We start from the raw sequence: 27,748 nt of genomic DNA, 5'->3' as shown, positions 1-27,748 counted from the left end.
AATACGACCCAACAATAGATCAGGAGGTCAACGCCCGCATTCACATACGGCCAGGAGAAGGTGGAGTATACAGATGCTTACACTTACCTTGGAGTGGTTTTTAGTGGGCCAGCATTTTCATTGAGGAGGGCAGCAGAGACTAGATTGACCAGAGCCCATACAGCATTGGGTACATTGGAAAGGATGTGTTCATAGGTTCAGTTTCAGGAGCCTTGGACGAAGCTCTGGCTCTTTGACACTTTGGTGGCTTCTGCATTGCTTTATGGAGCTGAGATTTGGGGACCTTCACTGGATCATTACGGGAGGACATGCCGCAGTGATGGATGGGGGGACATGGAGAAGCCTCTGGTCTCTACGATCTCGCGGCTCATTAGAGCCAAGGCTTCAGTACCACATGCTATTGTACGAGTAGAGCTAGCTGCCCCCCCACTAGTGGTTGAGGTGCTCACTAGATCTGTCTCCTTCATACACTGCATGTGGGAACTTCCTAGAGACAGATATGCACGCCTTGCACTTGAGTCCTCTCGACAGTTAGCCATGCAGTGAGATACAGCATGCTGGTATGGGGAGATGGCATCATGGTTTCAGGCGCATGGGTTCAGCATAGACAGATTGCCTCCCTTCCAGTACTCACTAGATGCGCCCTCTCTGACTCTTACACAGTCCGAGATCACCAGGCTCATTCGCCAGGACTTGACTCAGCTAGACACAAAGAGGACATGGATACAGCCGGCACAGGAGCTGGGCACGAAGATGGCTTTCTACATAGAGCATCTCCTCCAGCTTACGGAGGATGGTTTTGTGACGAGACCCAGATACATGGACACCCACTTGTCTCATGGGATACGATGTGCTATTGGCCAGATACGCACATCGTCACACCAGCTGCGGATTGAGACTGGGAGATACAGCGGAGTACCAGCAGAGGCCAGGACATGCCCCCTGTGTGGACTTGAGCCTGAGACAGAGTTGCACTACACATGCCACCGCCCCGTCTACTACGAGATACGCGGCTGCTTCCATTGCTTGTTCAGAGAGGGCTTTGGACCATTCTCTAGAGTCATGCGGTACGAGGATCAGAGATGCCTGGGTTTGTTTTTGCTTGAGCTGCGCAGACACAGAGAGAGCCTGATGAGAGGAGAGACTAGCCAGTCTCAGAGACAGATCACACACTTCTTTAGAGCTGCCACTGGACACCCGGAGGGTTTACTACCACAACAGGGCTCGTCGCCTTACACCATAGGCACACTGATCGACCGAGCGACTAAGCTGGGGAGATCCACACGCCCACGACTACGGAGGACTCCACAACATCGACGGAGGCTGCATTAGAGGATTCGGATCACTTTGGCTCAACATGCACGACGCCCGGTCAGACTACTAACCATGGAGGAGATTGATGGGATCCGCCAGCGACCGATGTTGGATCTCCTGTGATCTAGCCATCCCAGCTAGCTGTTTAGCTGCTTAGTTCACACCTAGCAGTTTAGGATTCCATAGTATTTTGTTTTCATTTTGTCATTCTGTCATTTTGTCATTTTGTTACTCTTGTTACTCTGACTTTGTATCAGATCCACCACATTGTAACTTTCTGGTGTCATAGGTCACTTTGGCCTTTTGAAGACGTTAATATAACATTTCATTTCATTTTCATCTCTCTCTCTCTCTCTCTCTCTCTCTCTCTCTCTCTCTCTCTCTCTCTCTCTCTCTCTCTCTCTCTCTCTCTCTCTCTCTCTCTCTCTCAAAATTGTGGTAGATTGGTTATGCCATTTCCCTCTTGAATAACAAGACTCGAGTTCAACTCTCCTCGTCGGATAGATCTTTAAGGTCTCTTAGGATAGTTTCCTATGACGTTAAAACTCTCTTCTTCTTATCTTCTTCTTCTTCTTCTTCTTCTTCTTCTCTCTCTCTCTCTCTCTCTCTCCCCAAAACGGGTTTGGACTCTCATTGTTTTTAGGGTTTCGTCACCTCTTTTTTGCTGTTTTTAGGGTTTCATCATTGTTTTTTTGCTGTTTTATAGGGATTCGTCACTGTTCCTTACTGTTTTTAAGGGTTTCAAAACCGTTTTTTGCCGTTTTTTAGGATTTTGCCACTGTTTTTTTGCTGTTTTCTAGGGTTTCAATTATGTGTTTTGCTGTTTTTTAAAGTTTCGAAGCTGGTTTTCTCTGTTTTTAAGGGTTTCACAAGCGTTTCTTGCTACTTTTTAGAGTTTCTTGTTTTTTTTTTTTTTTTGGTTGTTTTAGTCTCTCTCTCTCTTATGGTCTCCCTCTATTGGGCTACCCATTGACCCCATTTCACATGGCCTCTCCAACATAGTTACCCGGAAACGGGAACGAGGAACGGGAATGGGAGGGTCCGGAACAGGACGGAAATGGGGAGGAGGATGGGGGGCGGAACGGTCCACCTAAAGTAAGGCTTGAATTACCTCCATTCAGCTTAGTCCCAAATAAACTCCTAAACAACCCCAAAACTGCTTTCAAATCTCCCCCGTAACCTGCCCTTAAACTGCACCAAATATGTTCCCCGAACAGCCCCAAATCTGCCCCCAAGAGCCCACTTTGTTTCCCCCAAATGCCTACTTTTGCCCGTTCCGCCCCGCGTTTCACTGTTCCGCCTTGTTCCCCCCATTCCGGAACACCACCGGAACGCCGTTCCGGTTACACCCCGTTCCGGAACGGCGTTCCATTCCCATCTCCGTTTCGGGAACGGGACTCGTGTGGAACGCCGTTTCGGAGCGTTTGGGCCGTGTTCCCCCCGTTCCCTGTTACAGTGCTCTCCAGTGGCTATAGCCCGCCTCCCTCTCAACATGAAGTTCTCGGTTACCAACAAGCGGATATCAACACTTGAATTTGAAGTGAAGGAATGGAAGAAAGAGATGGAGGCAACCCTTGTTCAAAAGATGGAGGAATGGCAAGAGGAGAAGAAGAACCTATGCGAAAGGATTTCTCGCATCGAAGAGCAAGTGGCTTCACAAGAAGCCACAATCCGAACTCTCCGAGGTGAACTTCTTGCAGCAGCAAGAAGTGGGCAGCTCGAGGAAGGCGAAATTCAACCATCCATGATGGAAGAATTGAATACCATGAGAGAAGAAATACGGGTTATCAAGGAAGATGAGGAGAAGAAGTCATGGGCCGCGGTCATCTCCGCAACACAAAAGAAAGTAGAAGAGGCCGAAAAATGGATTGAGGTCACGAAGAAAGGGAAAGGTAAGAAAGCTCCTTGTACACCCACTCTTATTAACATGATCCTCAAAGAGGAACAAAGGAGGAGGATGCGGGCTCTACATGTGAGGGTAACCCGCCTCAAGGACATAAACAATGTTAAAAAAGAGGTCACAATCCTCACATCCATGATGGGGGTGCACAAGCCTTCACACACAAAGACATGGAGAGTGGGCAAGAAGAGTGGTGGCCCGGGAGAATCTTCAAAAGAGAGAGCTCTCATACTACGCTTCCCCTCCCTAGAAGAGAAGAAGAAACTCCTAAAAAAGAGGCCTACTCTCAAGAAGACAAGTATTTTCCTCGGTGAGGATCTCACTCTCTCACAGCTTGCGCATATGAGAGGTAATGCCAGAGATTACGGCGGCAAGGGAGAAGGGAAAGACAGCCTTTTCCAAAGATGGTCGGGTGGTGATTTTAGAGCGGCACTCTACATGACGGTGTGAGACCTATGCGACCACACTAAAGAAGGCTACTTGGAATTGTAATGGATCTATGAGGTTGGACGTTGGTGCCTTTGAGGACAGTTTCAGAGAGAGGGACATTGTTTTCTTCTCAGAGACTCATAAGGCCCCTGGACAGCTTATGCCACATGTGGTGGGATACAGATGGGAGACAGCCCACAGGATAGTCGCGAGATCTGAGCATGGAAGTAGAGGTTCAGGAGGAGTAGCAGTGCTATTTAGGGAGGAGTTACAACCACTACTACATATTGTACGAAGAGATGATCATGCTAGATACATGTGGGTGAGACTGAGAGCTGACATAGGCCGATTTCTATACATTGCCATATGTTACTTCCCCCCAGTACGTCAGTATATGCTGCACCCAGAGGACAATCGCCTTTCTCTATACTAGATGATGATATATGGGAGTTTTCTAGGGATGGTGATATCATCCTCCTAGGGGACTTCAATGCCTGAACGGGCAACTCTCAAATAGTCTTCTACGACACTTCAGATGAGATAGTTAGAGAGTTGGATGTGCGTGACTTGGGGCTTGACAGATGCTCACATGACAGAGAGCAGATGGAGTATGGAAGATACCTTACGGAAATGACGACCACACATGGGTTAGCCATACTTAATAGCTTATAGCGATTTCCTAGAGCAGCCAGTTTCACATGCTTTCCACACAGACACGGGGCCAGTACATTAGACTATGTTATGGCACAGCCGACCTTTATTCCTTGTATTCAGGATTTCATATTGGGAGCCAGACGAGTGGGTGTAGCAGTGGATCATGCTCCTTTGACATTGTCCGTTTCATTTTAGTATAGTACAACACAGACATCAGGAGGCAGGTCACATACCCGTTATACATTTACACCAAAGACAAACTCGGTTAATACAGAGGAGATCTATAGCCGTCTATGCACAGCTAGTCTTGGTCTCTCAGTGGAGGAGTGCACCACTTTACTCACTGAGACACTGTATAATGCAGCATCAGAGGCATACCCACACACTCAGCCTAATCGGAGGCGACATTCTGGGAGCATGCCCCAAAATAGTGGTATGATGAGGAGTGCAGAGAGATAAGAGCCAGCTCCAGAGAGATCTTCTTTTAGGAGTCATCACATACAGACAGTCTCGGATTGCTTCCTTGCGCCCTGTGCGACGGAAGAAACGAACTTACTTGGCCCAGATGGAGCGAGACTTGTATCGGTTGTTCTTGAGTAGAGACTCGGGAGAGACATGACGATTCTTTCATGAGCACTCCCCTCCCCCACTGGTTACTTCTCTTGATGTGTGGGGTCAATATGCGACATCGTTATATACAGTTCCTGGACAGAACCCCTTCCAAATCCTACAGAGCCATGCCCACCTAGCAGCGCCTTCTTTACCACTAAGATGGTAAAGAGAGCCATTGACAGGATGAGGACCAGCAAGGCATATGATCATGATGGTCTAGTAGTAGAGCACTTTATACATGCTAGAGATATGCTGGTAGAGGTTCTTGCAGTGTTGTTCAATCGTCCCATGTGTGAGGGGTTACCTGAGACTTGGAGGTTGTCTACTATTGTGCATATCTTCAAGGCACGTGATCCTACAGAGCCTGGGAATTACCACACTATTATAGTTGGACACACATTGGCACAATTGTATGCATCCATTCTTGAGCAGCAGTTGAGAAATTGGATAGAGGATGAGGGTGTACGAGCATAGGGCCAGGCCAATTTTAGGAGGGGTTTCTCCACTCTTGATCATATTCTGACACTCAGAGCCATCATTGAGGAGGGCACGTCACATGGGAGACAGATTTATTGTAGCTTTGTGGATATCCGCAAAGCACTTGACATGGTATCGAGAGCTCGATTGATGCGCAGACTGCAGGAGATGGGGGTGCCCATAGTGTTTATTTGGGGGATTATGGCTCTATACAGATCAGTGATGGGACATGTACGCACCCCAAAGGGGATATCTGATTTAGTTCACTCCACCATTGGGGTGAAACAAGGTTGCCCATTGTCTCCTACTCCATTTGGTATGTATGTTGATGAGGTGACTGATTACATTGACAGAGAGGATGATAGAGGTGCCCAACTAGCAAGGACGTGGATCCAATTGTTGTTATATGCTGATGATATTGTGTTGATTTTTGACTCACCAGAGGGTATGCAGCGACAGTTGGATGCATTACAGAGTTTTGCAGAGGATAGTGGATTGTTTGTAAACCTTAGTAAAACCAAGGTTATGGTGTTTAACACCACACCACAGTGGATTAAGAGATCAGCACCGACTTCACATATGGTCAAGAGATTGTAGAGTATACAGATGCATACACTTACCTTGGGGTTGTCTTCACTGGGCCGAGGTTTTCTTTGGGGAGAGTAGTAGAGACAAGACTGACTAGAGCTTTTGCGACCTTGGGAGGCTTGGAGAGGATGTGTTCGCGGGTTCAATTCCAGGAACCTTGGACAAAGTTATGGCTCTTTGATACTTTGGTAGCCTCAGCTACGTTGTATGCGGTGCAGATATGGGGACCTTCTGTAGGCCAGGATGGTTGGAGACGTATGGAGAGGCCCTTCGTATCTATGATCTCTCGACTGATCAAAGCCAAGGCCTCCGTACCCCACGCTATCATTCGAGCAGAGCTAGCTGCCCCTCCTATGGAGATTGAGGTGCTTACCAGATCAGTCTCCTTTGTGCACAGCTTGTGGGATACTACTAGAGACACATGTGCTAGACTGGCCCTTGAGTCTTCCGGACAGTTAGCTCTTCAGGGGGACACTACATGCTGGTATGCACAGATGACATCCTGGTTTCAGATGCATGGCTTCACCATGGACAGGCTGCCCCCTTTCCAGTACTCTCTTCAGACACCCTCGATGTCTCTTATTACACAGGTGGAGATTACTAGACTCATTTGTCAGGACCTGATCCAGCTGGATACCAGGAGGACATGGACAGAGCCACCACAGAAGTTGGGCACGAGGATGGCTTTCTATAGAGAGCATCTTCTCCACCTCACACGAGATGGGTTTGTGATTCAAACCAGCTACATGGATACACATATGTCTCATGGTTTGCGGTGTGCCATTGGTCAGATACGCACATCCTCACATCAGCTAGAGATTGAGACTGCTAGATTCAGAGGGATACCAGCAGACAACAGGATATGCCGCTTATGCCAGCTAGAGCAAGAGACGAAGCTACATTACATATGTCATTGCAAAGTGTACTATGAGATTCGGGGCCGTTTCTGTAACCGGCCTGTTCAATCCAAAAAGGGCGGTAGACTTTACTTTAAACCTTGATATAGCTTTCGCCCATTATTAATCGTCTATTTTACCTGTACTTTCAAGACACAACAAAGGGGAGAGGGATACAGGCTGCTAGATTGCACCTGTATGAGTAGACCGACACCAGATTGGCCCCTAACTTAGGCGCCCCTTTCGGTATTTCTTTATTGTTCAAAAGAGGGAATGAACGCTGTGGATCCCTACAAGCTGCCCCGCACAAACTTCGCTGAATTTCAACTGTTCCGGCCTGATTTCGGCAGCATAACTGTACTAGGACCCTTCACAGACAGTATTCCCACGCATTGACTGACCTTCCCGACGCATACGGGCACTTTGCAAAACCTGGCGAGAATCTGCAGCACGCTGAATTCTCTGTTTTCAGCCCTGAAAATGCGCCAGATCGCCTATACAGCGGTCCCCTTGCGTCCCCGAACCTCCTGGGGGTATTAGGGTCCGTTTAGGGCAAAAACCCTAAACCTGCAAAAATACACAGCAGGCTGTAATTTACTGTTTCGGGCTCCGTTTCGCATGCTGGTCGCATCCGTAGCAAGTCCTCGAGCTCCCGCACCTGTAGGGCTACTTGCCCTTTGAATCGGACGAGATTTCTGGCGTGAAACCTCTCCGAATTCACCTGTACCTGCGGGGGGATTAGCCGCTAGCTAATCCAGTACCTGTGCAAGAGGCTCTTGCCTCGGCAATCGCGCATGAACCCACACAACTGTACATTGGTCAAATGAAGAGCCCACTAGAGGGGCATAACATACTGCCAAAAGGGAGAGAGAGGGCAGTGCGTAGCGTGCAGGGCATCACTCCTAGCACCGCACTGTACATAAGAGGGAAAGCAAGCACTCCATAGCTCTTAACCTGTGACAAATCTGAAAATGAGGCTCTCCCCCTCCTAAATTCAGCGCCACTTCTTGAAGCATGAGGCAAGTGCACCAGAAGGTGCCACTTGGCACATTTATAAGCATTTTCCTGTTTCGGGGTTGCCGTCTAAAAATATCCCAACCGGTTGCCCAGTTGACTTCACGGCAGAGTAAGAAAATGTTCCCCTTGTCATTCCGGAGGTAATGACGTCAACACATTTTCAGGTCCCAAAATAGCAGTTCCCTAAATTTTAGGAGATGCTGCCATTGTATCTTTCTAGGTCATCCGACCCTCTTTGTACATTGCGGCCACATCCAAAACTGAAATGTAGCCTCTGTAGCAAAGGATTCCACTTTGGCTAGTCAATGACCCCACTTGGCTAACCATAGTCCTTGTCCAACCTTAGTGCTCTCTTGCCCTCAGGCCTGGACTCCCTCTGGACAATTCCACACTAGCTATGCAATGCAGGGCAGTTAGATTTCCCGAGGGGTGTTTCCAAAAAGTGAAAGTAAATAGATAATAAGAAAGAAATCAACAAAAAGGATAGATAGTAGTCACACGCTGGTGACAGTTTCCACTGCTTATTTAAAGAGGGTTTCGGTCCTTTCTCTAGGGTCATAAGTTATGAGGATCATAGATGTCTTGGGCTATATCTACTTGAGTTACACAGATATAGAGACACTTTACTGGGGAGAGCTAGAGAGAGAGAGAGAGTCCCAGAGACAGTTTACAGATTTCTTTTCACTAGATATGGAACAGCCAGAGGAGCAACCATCACTGCAGAGCTATGCCCACACTCATTCGACCACTACCGGCACTCTCATCGACTAAGCACTGGAGCTACGGAGATCCAGACGACCACGATTAGTAGTAGTAGTATTTTTGTACCCAGACATGGTATCAAATTCACAATTTTGTAACAATTTGGTCTCATAGGTCATTTTGGCCTTTTGAAGACATTAATATAACATTTCATTTCATTTCAGTTCTCTCTCTCTCTCTCTCTCTCTCTCTCTCTCTCTCTCTCTCTCTCTCTCTCTCTCTCTCTCTCTCTCTCTCTCTCTCTCTCTCTCTCTCTCTCTCTCTCTACTTCAGAGGGAGGTACTTCTAGGAGTCATTACTCACAGGCAGCCATGGATTGCTTCTCGACGTTTGGAACGACCAAAGAAGAGGGCGTTTCTAGCTCGACTAAAGCAGGATTTATATCAGTTGTTTTTGAGCCAGGATTCAGGCGAGGCATGGTGACTCTTCCATGAGCACTCTCCCCCACCAGTCATCACTTCTACGGAGGTATGGGCTCAGTATGCATCATCTCTCTACACACTCTCGGGGCAGCCACCTCTTCCAGATCCGCCAAAGCCATACCCCCACACATGTGATTTCTTTACCGTCAAGATGGTAAAGAAAGCCAGTGACATGATGAAGAGCAGGAGAGCATATGATCACAACGGCGTAGTAGCAGAGCATTTATACATACCAGAGATTTGCTTGCAAAGCTTCTAGCAGTGATGTTCAATCGTGCCATCTGCAAGGGCCTATCTGATACTTGGAGTTTGTCCACTATCGTACCTATCTTCAAGTCAAGAGACCCTATGGAGCTTGGCACCTACCGCACTATCATGATTGGACACACATTGACACGGTTGTACACATCCATCCTTGAGCAACAATTGAGTAGATGGGCAAAGAGAGAGGGTGTATGGGCAACAGGACAGGCAGGTTTCAAGAGAGGTTTCTCTACTCTTGATCATACTCTAACACTCACAGCCATTATGGAGGAGGGGAGATCCCATGGGAGGCAGGTCTATTGTTGCTTTGTGGATTTCCACAAAGCCTTCGATTCAATGCCCACAGCTAGATAGATGCGCAGACTGGAAGAGATGGGGTACCCAAAGAGTTGATTTGGGGGATCATGGCTCTATATAAGTCAATAGTGGGGTGCAATAGGGCTGCCCGCTATCTCCTACACTTTTTGGCATGTATGTGGATGAGGTTGGTGACTACATTGAGAGGGACAATGATAGAGGAGCACAGTTGGCAGGGACATGGATTCCACTATTATTATATGCCGATGATATTGTGTTGATTTTCGACTCCCTGGAGGGGATGCACCGACATTTACATGATTTGTGCACATTTGCCCACGATAGTGGATTGTCTATTAACCTGGGGAAAACCAAGGTTATGGTGTTTAACACCACACCACACTAGGTGAGGAGGTGAGCACCCACTTTTACACATGGCCAGGAGACGGTGGAGTATCAATATCAATGTCTCAAGAATTAAAATATCAATGTTTTCTCATGCGCAGTTTTGAACCTTTGCAATGATCCAATAATTGTTGCTTACCAAAGCACTTCTACTTGCCACCTTGAGTCCTCAATGGTGAGGGTAAGCAATGTATCACTTTCTAAAACTCACAAATACATCAAAAACATATTTTTCTTTGTATACAACGATATGCTTGAAATGTTCATCTCAAACATGTACAACTTTCCATTATTTTATATACTCTCAAGTAAATCTTTTTGCACATGAAGCTTGTAATTATCTATAGCACAATTGTAGAAAAGTCATATACAATTTTCTACAAGGTCTCTTCGTTTTTTCTTGAGCTTATAAAGTCGATTTTTTCAAATCATCATTCGCAATCTTACGGGGGTCCACTTGATGAGTATAGTTCTTGATCATGATAGCTTCTAAAATGCAAGGTTATATTTTTGAAAGACCCTCTAGCTAACATATTTAAGCATATCAAGATGATTTTCTTAAATACACCGTGTGGTGCACGAAATTTGTAAAGTGTCCTGTTTTGATACCAAACTTGTCACGCGCACATGGCTCTATTTGCCACGTGGACATGCTTCATCGACTTCCAGAGCCAATTCTCCCCTTCTTCTTAGATAGGGATGTCTAGAATCCTAGGAGGATTAGAACCCGCAATTTTGTGAGCCTGTTCGCAGGACTTGCATGTCCGGACAAGTCCATTAGATTAGGTTTTCCAGTTTTGGAACAGTCTTGCATAAATGGTTTGTACACGCGTTTTGATAGATGTTATTACACTACGGTGGGCATCTGGCATGACGTGCATGTAGTTCTAGGTTAGAGGAATCCAACGAGCCATTCCTTGCGTCGATCGCATTCCCAGGTGGACGGATGTGCGACAGTTTCACCCAAACGGACACCCCCTGGCTCAATTTTTAATAAATCATTTTTATGATTTATTTGTTGGGTGACCTGGTGGACAGTTACCCTACCTCGGTAACAGTGTGGGGGCCCTTGAGAGGGTTGGTTGGGACCCCATCGGGTGTCGCTCTCCTCTTCTCTCTCTTTCTCTCTCCCTCTACACATCTCTATTGCATTCTCTCAGCCCCTCTCTTCAGGGGAAAGTAAAAGGAACCATCATTCAAGCACAAAGCTATCACTAACGCAATGAAAGAAAGAAACGATTTTGTGGAAGTGTAAAACTAGATCTTCACCATAATCAATTGCGCTGCACCTAACAAAACTAGTGTTAATAATCACCATGTCCCACCTCCATGTTGAGAGGACTGGATTTCATATCATGAAGGGAGAGCTGTTGGGTTAAAGGCCTAAATAACCCCTTTTTGTACATTTTTATACTTTGTCCAAGTTCATATTGAACCTGGACACATTTTTTAATGGTCACTTATAATAAAAGTGGGAAAACCCAAAACTCACTTATTGAGTTTTCCCCAAAAACGTGAGCTCTCTCTCTCTCCCTCTTCGTTCTGCTAGTGCTTCCTCTCCTGCTGGCTTTCGCCACCCCTCTCTGCACACACACTGCACATCTTCGCGTGCTCTATCACTTGCACACACCGCCGCGCGCTCATCAACTGGTATCAGAGCCAGATTAGGGTTTCAGAAGCTTTGCGCAAGTGGCTGGACAGCAGGCAAAAGGCTTCTCTCGCGTCAGATTTCCGCTTTCATCGCGAAGCCCCTTGCTTCCGGTGTCACCTAGGGTGATTAGGGTTCCCAAAACAGCCTAAAACAGGCTGAAATTAGGTCAAAACAAGTAAAAACCTGAAAATTACAGGTAAAAACAGAAAAACGCAGGTGTTCTAAATCGATTCCCGTGAATGCCCCTTGTTTTTCCCACTCAAAACAGGTTCATTTGATGCAAATTGATGCGCCAAAACAGTAAATTTGCAGAAAATTCAGAATTTGACTGTTTTTTCGTACACAAATTGATGTTTATGTACGTCTTTTGTGGGTTTATGCAAGTACGCATTGGGGATACTTGTTAATTGCTGAAATTTTCAGCACATTGTATGCAACGTGCGGTACATTGTGATCACTGAAAATTTTCAGATTTTGTGTAGACACTTTCTGCTGCATTTTTATCCGTGCAAATGGTCTCTACTTCCTCGTCGTCTGATGCCAAGAGCTTGATGGAAATCAAGCAATTTGACGGTACAGGTTTCGACCTATGGCAGGACAGGATACAGGGGATTTTGTTCCTCAAGGATTGTGAGGACGCCCTTTTGGCTGTAAAGCCTGAGGATATGCCGGATGAGGATTGGGCCAAGCTCAACAAGAGGGCAAAGGCCTATATCAAAATGGCTGTGACCGATGACATTCTAGTGGACATAAAGAGCTTGGACACTGCACATGCAATTTGGCATAAGTTGAAGGCCACTTATGAGAATGCCACCCCCGTGAATCAGGTGCATTTGATGCGCAAACTGGTGAACATGATGCTTGACGAAGCCAAGTCGGCTTCTGAGCACTTAAGTGCTTTCACCAGTGTTATGAGTCAGCTACAGGATACTGAGCTTCAACCTTTTGATGACAAGTTGAAAGCCATATTTTTGTTGATGACTTTGCCAGACTCTTGGGAAACGCTTGTGGTTTCTTTGAGTAATAGCCCCAACCTCACATATGATGGAGTGCGAGGCTCCATCTTAAATGAAGAAATTAGACACAAGTCTAGTGGTGGGGAAGGTGGCAGTTCTGCTTACAATGCGAGAGGCAGAAGTCAGAAGCAAAATACAGGTCCAAGACTCAAAACAGGAGCAAAAGCAATTCTAGGGATAAGGATGTGACTTGTTACCAGTGTGGCAGAAAAGGCCATAAGAAGCCAGATTGCAGGTATTTCAAGAAAGAGCAGGAAAGAAAGAAGGAATCACAAGAGAAGAAGAAGACAGAGGATAAGAAAGGGGAAAAATCAACAGGTACCTCCTCCAAGGATTCGGACACTATCAATGTATCCTCCAGTGTGGTTATCACAGAGTTATCCAACAGTGAGTAGATCTTGGTTGCAGCTTCATGCCCCTCAGATTTTGTTGTAGCAAATGCAGAAGACATGCTTATCTCACGTAGAGATGTCATTGATGCATTGCTAAGTGCAAATGATGGCCTTACACAGTCTTGGATAGTAGACTCGGGTGCCTCATTTCATGTGACTCCATCTGTGGAGTGTTTTGCTTCTTATCATGCAGGCAAGTATGGCAAGGTTTACCTTGGGGATAAGCATGCTTGTGACATTGAAGGAATGGGCACTGTGCGCTTGGCATTAAACAATGGCCAAGAGTTTATGCTTAAAGATGTAAGGTATGTACCAGGCATCAAGAAGAGTCTATTATCTGTTGGCCAGATGGATGCACAGGGTTATACGACCATTTTTGTTGGGGGTTCATGGAAGTTGCTTAAGGAATCAATGCTCATTGTCAAGGGATGCAAGAGCGGTACATTGTACTATTTACATGGCAAAGCTTTGCCTAGCAAGTTTCTTGCAGTGGCCGAAGTTGCTTCTCATTTGGAGTTGTGGCACAAAAGACTTGGCCATATAAGCCAGAGGGGACTTGATGTGCTCTCCCCTTTAAAGAGGGTTGATGTAAAGAGCACCAAGTTAGATTTTTGTAATGACTGTTTGTATGGTAAACAAAAGAAGTCTTCTTATTATTCTGGTGTCTCGCGCAAAGCTAATGCTCTTGATTTAATTCACTCCGATGTATGTTCAATGCCTGTTAAGTCTTTTGGTGGTGCATCATACTTTGTTACATTCATTGATGATTGCACTAGGAAAGGCTGGGCATATTTGTTAAAGAATAAGAGTGAGACATTTAATGCATTGAAGAGGTTTCATGCTTTTGTGACCACGCAAAAGGGTAGTAAGCTTAAATGTCTGAGATCTGACAATGAGGGGGAGTACACGTCTGCTGAATTTCAGCGTTATTGGGAAGAATATGGGATTAAAAGGGAGTTGACAGCCCCTTATAATCCATCTTCTAATGGTGTGGCTGAGAGGTATAACCGTACTTTATGTGAGAGAGTGCGTTGCATGTTGTCCACGGCTAATCTCCCTCATGGGTTTTGGGGAGAGGCTTTGAAAACTGCAGTTCCTGTATGCAATCGCTCTCCTAACAGTACGCTAAAAAATGACATTCCAGAGGAGGTTTGGTCTGGCAAACCTGCCTCTTATGATCATTTGAGAGTGTTTGGCTGCGAGGCTTTTGTCCATGTTCGTAATGACTTGAGGACAAAGCTAGATGCCAAGTCCATCCAAGGACTCTTCCTAGGTTATGGGGAAGAGGGTGAAAAGGGCTACAGGATATGGTTGCCTCAGTTTAAGAGGGTAGTACACAGCCGAGATGTAGTGTTCAATGAGGCTAAATTGCTGAAAAATGCTATATCTTATGAAATTGACAAGAAATCGGTCAAATTTCAACCTCTCTTGCCACCTATTGATGTTGAAAAAGAACCTCAGGATGCATTACCGCAAGCTGAAATTGATAATCAGGCGGTTAACCTTGAGCCAAAAGAGGTAGGACATGATTTAGATGCTCCAAATGAGGATGGACAGCCACCTGTCATGGCTGAAAATAATTTTCAGCAGCATGAGCATGCTGAAAATGAGTTGCCTCCTGATGTAGAACCTGTGCCTGAGAATGTAGATCATTGGGTACACAGGTCTACTCGTGTCAGAAGGTTGATACACCGCTTTGACCCCTCTTTGCATCATGTTATGTTGACAGATGAGGGAGAGCCTCTTACATATAAAGAGGTAAAATCATGTGAGTTAAGCAGTAAGTGGGAGCTTGCGATGCAAGAGGAAATCAAATCTTTGCATGCAAACAATACTTGGGATCTTGTGCCATTGCCTAAAGGAAGAAAGGCTCTTCCTAACAAATGGGTTTACAAGGTCAAATGTGTTGATGGAAAGCCCAAGTATAAAGCAAGGTTAGTTGCCAAAGGGTATGCACAGAAAGAGGGGATTGACTTTCAAGAGATCTTTTCTCCTGTTGTAAAGCTTACGACATTGCGTGTCCTTTTTGCTCTCGCTGCAGTGCTTGACTTAGAATTGAATCAAATGGATGTAAAAACAGCTTTTCTTCATGGTGACATTGATGAAGATATCTACATGAAGCAACCTGAGGGTTTTGTAGTTCCTGATAGAAAGGAACTTGTATGCAAACTAAGAAGGGCACTGTATGGTTTGAGGCAGTCATCACGTCAGTGGTACAAAAAGTTTGATACTTTTATACTGTCTCAAGGCTTTAAACGCAGCCATTCAAACCATTGTTTGTATACAAAGAAGGATAATGATGGAAGTCCTATAATCCTTGTGCTATATGTAGATGATATGTTGATTGCTGGGAAGTATAAGTCTACCATTGATGCTCTTAAACGTCAGCTGAATTCAGCTTTTGCAATGAAGGATTTAGGTGATGCTGAGCACATATTGGGCATGAGAATCAAGAGAGATAGAAAGCTGAAATTGCTCTTCTTATCTCAAGAAAAGTACATTGCTAAAGTACTTGACAGGTTTAACATGGCTGAAGCTAAGTCACTTGGAGTACCTTTACCTCCACACACAAAACTTAGCAAAGCCGATTGCCCAAAGGATGACGTGGCAGTGAATGCTATGAAGGGAATCCCTTATGCATCATCTTGTGGTTCTCTTATGTATGCTATGGTTGCCACTCGTCCTGACATTGCCCATGCGGTGGGAGTTGTTAGTAGATACATGTCCAATCCCGGCAAAGCACATTGGGAAGCTGTGAAATGCATTCTGAGATACTTGTCAGGTACACAATCTAGGTGTATATGCTATGGCAAAAGTGACTTGAAGTTGCAGGGCTATTGTGATGCAGATATGGCAGGTGACTTGGATACCAGGAAGTCCACTAGTGGCTATGTGTTTGCTATTGCTGGTGGTGCTGTCTCTTGGTGTTCACGACTGCAGAAAATTGTGGCATTGAGTACTACTGAGGCTGGATATATTTCAGCCACTGAGGCTTCTAAAGAGGCCATATGGTTGGGCGGACTTGTCAAAGAGCTTGGTATGCCTGCTAGTACTCCTGTCTTGGGATGTGATAGCCAAAGTGCTGTCTATTTGGCCAAGAATGCCATGTTTCATGCACGGACAAAGCACATTGATGTGCGATACCACTTCATACGACAGGTATTGGAGGATGGTCTAGTCACCTTGACTAAGATTCACACACAGGATAACCCTGTAGATGTTCTCACCAAGAGTCTTGCTAAGGCTCAACATGAACATTGCATACAGCTGGTGGGAGTTGGTTAACTTAAAGGCGTCGTTTATGCCTTTAAGTGGGAGGTTGTTGGGTTAAAGGCCTAAATAACCCCTTTTTGTACATTTTTATACTTTGTCCAGGTTCATATTGAACCTGGACACATTTTTTAAAGGTCACTTATAATAAAAGTGGGAAAACCCAAAACTCACTTATTGAGTTTTCCCCAAAAACGTGAGCTCTCTCTCTCTCCCTCTTCGTTCTGCGAGCGCTTCCTCTCCTGCTGGCTTTCGCCACCCCTCTCTGCACACACACTGCACATCTTCGCGTGCTCTATCACTTGCACACACCGCCGCGCGCTCATCAAGAGCAAGGGATTTTGAGGAGGAACGGGTGGAAGAGGAGAGTGAATCTGAGTATTTTGTTGAGGACTGGAAGAGGTACAAGAGGATAAAGAGAAGCCAAATAATTGTGCAAAGCGTCCAAATCAATCCGAGTGTCTAGGTCTGCCTTTATTGCTCAGCCAGATAAACCAATTGTTGTACCACATACTGAGCATGAGTCTCCTTTGCACGTTTCAGATTGGAAGGACTCTATTGATATTCTCCATGTCCGCTTTGATGATCTCCGAGTACCGCCTCCATATTAATGGGACCATGCTTTGGTTTATAGAGGGCAAAGAAGCAATTGGAGCTATGATACCACTTTAATCACTTCCGGCAAGTGATCTGACAGAAACACGCAGACTCTACAACCTGCATAACTTTGGATCACTGTTTGGCTAGTAACAGACTCTTTATCCGGAAAGGTGGTCCTTGACTATCTCTGATTCTCTTGGTCAAAGCCCAAATTCTTTTACGTCGCGCACTAACTTTCTATCTCTAGATTCTCTCTCCTATCTCCAGACCTGAATTTCAGATTTTTTTCAAAAATCTACAAAACTTTCTCTCTTCCTCTTTTTATAAAATAATCATGGCCAGCTTTGAGGGGGCTGTTTTGCTAGCCCCAGAGAGAGAGAGAGAGAGAGAGAGAGAGAGAGAGAGAGAGAGAGAGAGGGGGGGGCGGGGGACTAATTCCTGAGGCTCCTTGCTTTTTGTGGGGTTTGATATTGTTGGAGGCCCTCTGGGCCTATTAAAGCAACCCTTTGTGCAACAATACACCCATGGGGTTTCGGAGTTGGCTTCTGCGTTATTGCTTGAGCACTTGATATCGAATTTCAGCCCTCGGACTTTTCGCACCAAAAGATGATCAATCAATAAAGAAATACCCAAATGGGTCGTTGATAGTGGCGGTTCAAGGCCACCGATCATCTAGTTATCAGCCATGCAAGATGTGGGCAATCCTCTCCAAGAAGACGAGAGAGCTCTCCAGAGAGTACCATCTCAGGACGGACATCTAGTAGTTCCATCATCATCACCCCATGCATCTTTCTCCATAAAAATCCTTACGGAATGATCCCGTTACTATTGTTTGGGTGATTTTGAACCCTCCAACGGCTTGGGAAAATTCCAAAACCAAGCCAAAAACATTATTTCAGCTCCAAATGTATGTAAACCCCCTTACCCATCATGGCTAGACGCATTTGTCACAGCCTCACAACACAAGTTTCCACATAGAGTCAGTGACCACATGTCAAACCTCCTAGCCAGACGCCACATTACATTTCCTTATTCTGCATTTTAAAAAGATTTTTTAGACATCTAAAGCAACTAAAGGAAAATGACACCACATTGAAGACCCCAATTCACATGTACATGGCGAAAAGCATTAAAAAAAGCACCACTTATGCACACTATATACATCATACCATCCTCAGATGGCTTCAAAATGCAATCTGCCGAGCTTTCCAAAAAAACTTATCTATTTTTATCATGGAAAAAGCGCATGACAACATGCTTTTAAGTTCTACCACAAAGATCCTGGTCATGAAAAATATTCATTGTGTGTAACATATTTATTTACATCTCACAAAGTTTGGGCCGGCAAAAAGACAGACCTTACATATGCCAATTCATATTTAACCACCTGGCTGTAAACAATATTGACTCAGATGAGGAAAACTAGTTTGTTAACCGAACAATCATCACAAAAACGGAAAGGAAGAGATCATATGGTGTGTCGAATTGACTTGAGAAAAGAATAGGTTAAAAAGATCTAAAAAAGCTTTGGACAAGTATGAATATCTTATAACATAACCTAATTTCTTCATATAGGGTGGTATATTCCAAAAACCCTTTCGATTTTAATGCTGCACAATTACACACTCGTTCTATTTTGAAGTACAGAAATCATTCGTTTACCAAAAAAAAACACTTAAGACCTTCGTAACTTGAGAAAAGAAATCATACCATCTTTCCATCCTCTCCAATAAGCATGACGAAATCAAACCTAATTAAAAAAAAGCGACATGGTTATAGGACTCTTTTTTAACTTGAGCATACACCAAAGAGCAAATTTGAAATAAATATAGCTTGATTCAGACATCATTAAGATACCTATGTGCACATCATTGACTCTCTCTCTCATTGGGGGAAAAGCAAGAGGGGGGGGGATGTGTGTGTGTGTGTATGTGAGTGAGCGTGTATCAATAAGAAGAGGAAATTAGAATAACCTTTCTATCGCCCAAGTGTGGTAGATTGGTTATCTGAGTTCCCTATTAAGTAGGTCTTAAGTTCAAGCCCCATAGGATAGATCTTACAAGTCTCTTGGGATTGTTCATACAAGATAAAAAACCTTATCATATCTTCTCTTCTCTTCTCTCTCGAAGCTAACTCCTATTTCTAGGGTTTAGGACAGTCTAGGAAGTGTTATGGCACCCTTGTGAGCCTGTACGCAAGACCTTGTGCCCTATAAAGGCATCGAAAGAACAGAACGACAAAGATGAAGACAGGCTTGAGGGTTCAAAAGTAGCTGAGGAACATGGACGAAAAGGCAAGATGAAAACAAGACTAGTTCCAGATTGCATGGGTACTGACCCAAGCACGATTGACGAGAGTAAAGAACTTTGCCGAGCTTGCGGCAAAGTGAAAGACCAAGAAGCCCTGATTTCCTTTGATGGAGGAGCCAAGGCCAACTTCATTTCACCTGAATTGGCAGCGTGGCTCGAGATCACACACGATCGGATGGGACCACTAGCAGAGGCAGTTCTAGCGGCACCCGGCAAGGACGTAGCCATCACACCTATCATTGGCAAACCTCGGTTGCATTGTCAGGGGTATTTAGGGCACGAGGACTTCTACATAATGCCCTTGGAAGGTTGTGATGTCCTCCTGGGAATTCCAAGGTACCATAAGAACAATACTGCGGTCGACTATCGGACGAGAAAAGCGACTTTCACTACAGAGAAGGACAGAACCATTGTACTTGATGTAAAACTTAAGGGCGAGTCTGTCCCTATTGTATCGGCTTCGGCCGTTTCAAAATTAATGAAATCAAGTATGTTTGTTTACTCCATCTTTTTGAGAGAGTTGAATGATGAGAATAGGACAAATATGTCTGAACTTGATAAAGAATGCCAAGATTTTCTCCACACTCATGCCGATTGCTTTTCCGAGGGCCTGCTAGACGAATTACCACCAGCTCTGAGTAAGGATTGATTCGATACCTGGAAGCACACCACCAAACCGGCCACCTTACCATGTGCACCGAGCCCAGAACGAAGAAATTATGAACCAAGTGAAAGACCTCTTGGAAAAGGGTCTTGTCCAGCCTAGTACTTCACCGTACTACTCTCCAGTGTTGTTGGTTTTGAAGAAAGACGGATCTTGGAGAATGTGCATCGATTATAGAGCTCTCCACAAAATCACCATCAAGAACAAATTTCCGATTCCTAGGATTGATGATATTCTTGACCAACTACAGCGATCCTCGTGTTTTAGCAAGATCGATTTCAAGAGCGGATATCATCAGATCCGAATCGCGCCAGGAGATGTCGACAAGAGAGCTTTTCAGACGACTTTTGGGTTATTTGAGTTTTTGGTGATGCCTTTTGGCCTAACCAATGCTCCAACGACATTTAACCAGATGATGGACAGAATTCTTCGAGAGTACAGACTATTTATTGGCACTTTCTATGACGACATCATTGTTTTCTCCAAGGATGAGACAAAACATAGAGAACATCTACTACAGGTCTGTCAAGCATTACGAGATCACAAGTTGGTGATTAATGCAAAGAAAAGTGAATTTTTCCTACCAGAGATACACTTTTTGGGACACATTGTGTCAGCACAACAGGAGTGCAGATGGACCCGGCCAAGATAGAGACTATACGTGATTGGTTCAATTTGAAGAATGTCCATGAAGTTAGACACTTCTTGGGCTTGTGTTCGTACTACAGGCGGTTCATCAGAAAGTTTGCAGAGGTTGCTTCCCATTTGCATATCTTGACACAGAAAGGAGTCCCTTTCTCGTGGGGACCCACAGAGGTGACTACCTTTCAGAAATTGAAAGAGATATTGACTACAGGACCAGTTTTGAATTTGCCGGACTTGCAGAAGTCATTTGAAGTATATTGTGATGCTTGTGGTCGTAGTCTGGGTACGGTCTTAATGCAAGAAGGCCATGTCATTGCCTACAAGAGCCGATTGTTCTCAAGGCCAGATTTGACAGCACAAATTTATGAGAAAGAGCTTTTGGCGGTTATCCATGCTCTTACTCAGTGACGACATTACCTACTCGGAGAAGATTTTACTATCTTCACAAACCATCAGAGTTTACGCTACTTCTTGTCACAGAAGCAACTATCGGAAAAGCAGATGCAATGGGCAAACATCTTGTCACAGTTTCACTTCCAGATTGTCCATGTGCAGGGACAGAAGAATTTGGTGGCAAATGCTTTGTCCCGAAAGCCGTTAGTTCTGGCTATTTCCGCGATACATCATAGGAGCTTCGAGGATATGGTCGATCAGTATGCCACAGATACAGATTTTGCAGATATTTTCACTCGGATACAGAATGGGGAGATAGTAGCGGGATATTCCATTCGGAATGGCTACTTGATGAGGAAAACCATGTTGTGCGTTACCCAATCGTTGAGGGAAAAGGTTATGACCGAATGCCACTGTCCACCTTTTATGGGTCACCGCGGCATTGCTACCACCTTGAAAGGTGTAGAGAGATACTTCTTTAGGCCGAGACTCAAGAAGGATGTGGATGATTTTGTACGTAGTTGCTTGGTATGCCAGAAGGTCAAGTTTGACAGGCATAAAGCACAGGGATTGTTCCAGCCTTTACCCATACCCACCCGCCCCTGGGAAAAAATTTCAATGGATTTCATTTTTGACCTCACGAGAACACAGAGTGGTCACGATGCCATCTGGACTGTTATTGACAGATTTAGCAAGCAAGCTCATTTCATTCCAGTGAAGAAAACAGTCAAGCCGGATCACTTAGAGAGACTGTTTGTGGCCCAAATCTTCAAATTACATGGCATGCCTGAGACGATTGTCTCTGACATGGACCCCAGATCCACGAGTTTGTTTTGGAAGGCTATTTGGGAGAACATTGGCACGCGGTTGCAATTCTCGTTATCTTTCCACCCGCAGACTGACTGGCAATCAGAGATTCCCAATTCAGTGGTACTAGATTTATTGAAGTCTTACATCTCGGATCAGAAGACTCAATGGGAAAAGTATTTACCTTTGGTGGAACTTGCCTACAATAACACAATACACTCTTCGACGAGGAAGGCGCCATTTGACATTATTAAAGGTGCTACGAAGGTTTCCCCCTTCCTAAGCACGAAAGATAAGATTTTTGAAGCCGATGAGTACACGCTTGACTTGGATACGGCTTTTGCCAAGGTCCGCGAGGCTTTGCAGAAATCTCAAGAAAGACAGAAAAAGGGCAGCAGATCGCCATCGTTGCGATTGGAAATTGAAGGAGAACAATTGGGTGCTCTTACATTTTGAGAAGGCACGCTTGAGAAACAAAAAGGAAAAGAAGAGGCTTTTTCCAAAGCTTAGTATGTGATACTACGGACCTTTCCAGATCACCGAAACGATAAATGATGTCTCCTTTCCACTGAAGCTGCCCGATACTTGGAGGATTCACAATGCGTTTCATGTGAGTCTCCTGAAACCTTTTAAAGGCGATGTGCCCGAAGATGGGGAGCCTGATGAGCAACCCGAAGTGGAAGAAAGCAAGGAGATCCTTGTTCCAGAACAGATATTGGCACATAAAGACAGAAAGATTAAGGGTAAAGTGATAAGGCAGTTCTTGGTTAAATTCAAGAACTATCCTGCATTGGATGCGAATTGGATGGAGGAGGAGGACCTAGCAGATACTCCTCAGATTGTGAATCTTTACCTTGAAGCATTTGGATCAGCATATTCTATCCTAAACGGAAACCCGAACTCACCTTGGGCGGAATCTGGTGCAACGGTATGCACAAGAGGGGAGTTGCTCCGCTCCTTTGTCAACAAATTGCCTCGGTTTTTTTATATTAACGTCACTGATGTCTCTTTGAGTTTCAGGGATATTGTGAGCTGATAGTATTCTGCTGTATGACTTTATGAACTGGAATTCCCGATGATATGATACTGATTTGTTCTTGACTTGTTTAAGTGCAGAAACTGATAGACGAAATGACTGCAACATTTTGGTATGAATGATCTCGATAGACATGGTTGCAATAAGGATTAGTCAATATGGCATATGTAAGGTCCCGACTAGATCTAGATGCGATTGCTAAATACGTTGCCGATAAATCATGGTCTGAGATCCGAATGAATTTGTGAATGTGATTTGTCATGTGATGTCCTGTAATGTGACTATCGATTGGTACATGTGCTAGACGTGTGTTCCTAGTGCGTCGGTACTAACAGTCAGTGTCTACTAAGACAGTTTATGGCTTTTGTCTGTTTTGCAAGCGTAATCGAGGGCAATTACAATGCTTTCAAGAGGGGGATATGTCACAAACTGGTGAAATGGCTGTCCATGGTACACACACTTGCTAGGGCTGGCTGCAATGCTGACATGGCAGCAGACCCTCGGTGTGACACGTGGCAGGCTGACGTGGCCTCAATACGGGCCTCCGCAAAATCCGGAATGCTGACGTGGCATGGGCTGTACGGAATTCCACCTTTTACGGAGTTGTACAGCTGCTTTTTGGCTACACAATGCAGGGCTGAAAATTTACGCAAATTATGGGGCAGCTTTTGGGAACAAGTTGCTTTATTTTGAATTGCTTTTGATTTACAGCTTTTGGGGCTCTACTTTTGGCATCCCTTGTAACTCTTTACAAGTGTAGTTGGGCTCCCACTTCTCAGAGCATTTGGACGCAGAGTCTAAGAGTGAGACCCAACCACTCCCGTGTACTTTGTGCAACAGATTAATATAAAAAGAAATACCGAAAGAGGCGCCAGTCTTTGGGGCCAATATCTCTAGGCACGGAACTCCGCCGGGCCGTGTCGAATCTATTGTGAACTGTAAACTGTTTTAAAGTGAATTCCTGTCGTGTCGCGGTAGAATCTTGACTTGGAGTGTCCAAGTCCGTTACAAAATGAGAGTGCTGAGAATGAGAGAGAGAGAGAGAGAGAGAGAGAGAGAGAGAGAGAGACGACACCAAACAGTTCTCAAACCCCCCTCCAAGGGCCCCTCTCTCTATGGCGAGAGAGGTCTATGCTATAGATTGCACAAATCTGGTACAATGGTCTAGATCTTGTGGTACTTGATGATGACAATGTCGACGACGATGGAGACTATGACGATGACGACGATGGTGTCGTCGTCAAGTCTGGGATCTGCTACGATGCCGAAGAAGGTGTCGTCGTCAAGATAGGGACTGCAATGACGATGGCGAAGGTGGCACTGTAGAAGCTATCGTAAGCTGCAGCAGTCACCGAAAGACCGCACGGACCACCACCGGATGGTGTCCTGTCAGTAGGTAGAGTTATCCAAGATGAGACGAAAGCTAGACTCAACAGTCTGTGCTGTGAAGGGCCTGTGAGAAGAGGTGTGGTCAGACCAAGCTGTCTGCACCGTAATCATCTTGTAGAAGTAGGGAAGCCAGACAAAGAAGTCTACGCTGTCTTGCCTGTATCTCTTGCCTCCAATCCTCCGGTGTCAACCAAAACAGAATTCGTGCCAACAACGCCACCAAACCACGACTCAGTGTGGCTCTCAATGTAAATGAGCTGGGAGTGTCCAGACTCCAACTGCCCAAGTCGGGGGATAAGTCTGTTGTAAGGTTACCGAGGGTGAGTGTAAGCAACTCTGATGGTAGCAATCCAATGATCAGGAGTGTAGACATAGCAGCTAAAAAACGCGTTTTTTAAATAGAGTACAGAACGGGACGTTTTAAAACGTTCAGTACGTTGCTTTGGTAAAAAACGTGGGCATTTGTATACACTGTAAAAATTTGAAATTCTCATTGATTGAGCAATGTGTTTAGGGTCTACACATGTCAACTTTCCATTTAATTATGTGCAACATTGGACTTCAATAAATTATATACCTTTGTGTGGACCCATATAAAATAATACTTGTAAAAATTATATATTTGAAAAAAACCGACGTATTTTATTTTGATCCTTGAAAAATACGTTTAGTACGCGTATTAAACGCCCCGTATAAAACGTCCCGTCCCGTATCTTAGCTGCTATGAGTGTAGAAGAGCAACTCCGCTACCATCCAAGCCAAGCTCCGGGTGACTCCGGATGTAGTCGCGTAATGATGCCTGATCTCCCGCATCTCGCAAGTAAACTCTCCAAGAGAGTCCAAAGCACTCAAGTCCCACTCCAATCTATAGATCCAAGCAATGAACCTTTCCAAGAAGAGATCCAAGATCCTCTCCCCGAGTCCATGTAGATGCTCCTGCGTGAGCAAGTGATCTGACATGTAGAGGTCAAGTGGTAAGTGTCTGTCCACCAAAGATGGTGGTGTCTTCTCTAAGAATGTTGGAATCCCATATGCCATGAGCATGGCCATATCTCGTGTGAACTCCTCTGATGAGTGCATAGGTGTGTCCATAGCAAACCACAAGCCACCACCCCCTCTGGAGTGCGCAACCGCCGAATGATGGCTGGAATGAACGAACCTCCCAAGGATCAATGGATAAGAGCTCAAGTTGCCGTAGAAGGTACCGTCTCCAATGCTGTAGCAGTCCACAATAACTGCTCAGACAACCACCGGATGGTGTCCTGACGAGCAATGGAGTGATCGACCACGCAATAGGCAAAAATTCAGCCTGCTGTTCGCCCAAAAAACGCTGCAAAGGGTGGTGAAAACACTGCTGTAACAGAGATTTCAGTGTGCTTGTACACCACCCATCAGTACGGAAGTGTCGTAGAGGTTCAGATGAGGGGGTTCTCGCACTTCTCAACCGTCGAGGGGCTAAAAACAGAGAAAAAACAGCAAGTAATCAATGCCAAAAAATGCCGATCTCGTGTAGATAACTGACCAGGGTGTAGATCTGCAGATGCAAGGCGGTGTAGGAGACTCCCGTGAGTGCCTTGGCCGCTGCCGTGTATGCAAGATGGCTTAGGGTTTGCTGAAAACGCAGCAACCAGTGAAAAACGCAACGAGGTCTAAAAACGCAAGTTGTCCCAAAAAATGCAGGTTTTGCCTTGAAAAACGCAGGGCTGATCTGGTCCTTGTTGGGTGCATTTCTCTGCAAGAAGGGGGCGCCAAGAAGAGCAGCAAATCGCAGGAAGGCCAAAAACGCTGGCTGAACTGCAAAAACACTGATGGTCCTAAAAACGCTAGCCTGAATTGTGCAATTCTCGTGATCAAAATCTGCAGAAGTGCTAGCTCTAGGCCTCCACAGTGAAATCGATGATGATTCTCCAAAAACGTTGGCTGTTGTGATCCCTTGGGAGGAGAACTTGATGCGGAGATGCTGTCACAAAGTGATGACGTGGCGGACAGCAGAAACCCTAATTTCTGCCAGAAACCCTAAAATTCCTACAAACCCTAATTTTTGCCAAAAACCCTAAATTCTGGAAATCGCGGAGACGGATTATTAAAATAAAAAAAATAAAAAAAATTTTGGAAAATGATGAGCGACCCGAATTTTGCTTTTGCTTTTTTTTTTATAAAAAAAAAAGAGAAAAGACTCTCTAAGAGAGAGAGAGAGAACTGATGCTTTTGATTTTAAAAGCTTTTGGGGCTCTGCTTTTGGGCATCCCTTGTAACCTTTAAATTAGTGGTGAGGGCCTCACTTCTCAGGGGCATCTGGACGCAGAGTCTGAGAGTGAAACCCTGACCGCTCTCTTGTACTTTGATGATTGATTAATACAAAAAGAAATACCGAAAGGGGCGCCAGTCTTTGGGGCCAATATCTCTAGGCACGGAACTCCGTCGGGCCAGTGCAAATCTATTGTGATCTGTGAATTGTTTTGAAGTGGTTATTTGGTGCTGTCGCGGTTGATTCTTGACTTGGAGTGTCCAAGTCTGTTACAGTGGTATCAGAGCACGGTCGATTTCTCTTCTACGGGAAATCCGATCCCCGAATTTTTTTCCGCGGCACCTATGGCTTCAGGCAATGATCAGTCGAGACTCGACTCCCTCTGCATCTGGAGATGCGGGCTGGGATCACAACGAAGATTCAGACAGAGAATATGGCCCGCCTCGGCCTACTCAGGCGGAGCAAAGAGAGATGGAGCGTCGTCAATTGATTGGCGATGCAACAAAGATGATGCTCAATTTTGCCAAGGACCCGAAGATGGCAAAATATATGAACCAGACCTCTTTGGAAGAGGTACAAGGGGAGTGGCAGAGAACCACAACACCACTCCCGAAACCCGCTCTCAAGAAACCTTCTGCCTCCAAGAAATATACGGAGAAGGAACTGGAGAACGTGGTTGATGCACGGATTGCTCAGCTTTTTGACACGCAAAAGAAAGCCAAAAAGCACGGCAAAAAGCAGAAGAAAGGCACTGACTTCCCGGGATATTTGGGTCGTCGGTCGACATTTGACAAGGCAAAGAAATTGAAGAAGCGCGTCAAGTTTGAAGACCTACCCAGTTCTTCTTCTTCTTCTTCTGACAGTTCTTCTAGCTCCTCGGATTCGAGCGAAGAAGACAGAAAAGGTAAAAAGCGAAGCAAGAAGCAACGCTTTGGAAAGGGCAAGAGAAAGGCAAAGAAGGCTAAATCTCGCCCAGAGACTCACAGTTCTACTGAGGACTCGTCTACAGACAGCTCAGGTTCCGATGACGGAAAGTTTTATGCGAACAAGAAGAATTTTTACAAAGCCAACCAGTATGACTTTCTCGAAGATAAAAGCAAGAAAGTCCAAGAGTTTAAGGAAGGTGGCCACTCGATCAAGTTTGATACTTTTCAGGATACTCAGATGCTTCGAAGGCTTTGTCTTTTATACAGCAGTTTGACATCGCTTTCGCGGGAGGACGCTATTCAGAGCACTCCAAGATTCGGAGAGCTGCCTCTTACTTTAAGGGGAATGCCCGTACTTGGTGGTC

The 27,748-nt window shown here is 45.2% G+C and overlaps 1 protein-coding gene across 2 annotated transcripts in view; it reads right to left on the bottom strand.

The window, feature by feature from the left end:
* The window catches only part of LOC147429597 (uncharacterized), a 70,362-nt gene that overhangs the window by 28,909 nt on the left and 13,705 nt on the right, over nucleotides 1-27,748 (bottom strand). For both annotated transcript variants that reach the window (XM_086495858.1, XM_086495857.1), the window contains exon 2: nucleotides 18,677-18,716. In XM_086495858.1, the coding sequence (XP_086351984.1) occupies nucleotides 18,677-18,716 (40 nt within the window). The remainder of the gene's footprint in view (nucleotides 1-18,676; nucleotides 18,717-27,748) is intronic.

This window comes from Adiantum capillus-veneris, chromosome 22 (genome assembly GCF_014529385.1).
Source record: "Adiantum capillus-veneris isolate H3 chromosome 22, ASM1452938v2, whole genome shotgun sequence".
NCBI lineage: Eukaryota > Viridiplantae > Streptophyta > Polypodiopsida > Polypodiales > Pteridaceae > Adiantum > Adiantum capillus-veneris.
The sequence above is the reverse complement of the archived record's forward strand: the minus strand, read 5'-3'. Positions and strand labels throughout refer to the sequence as shown.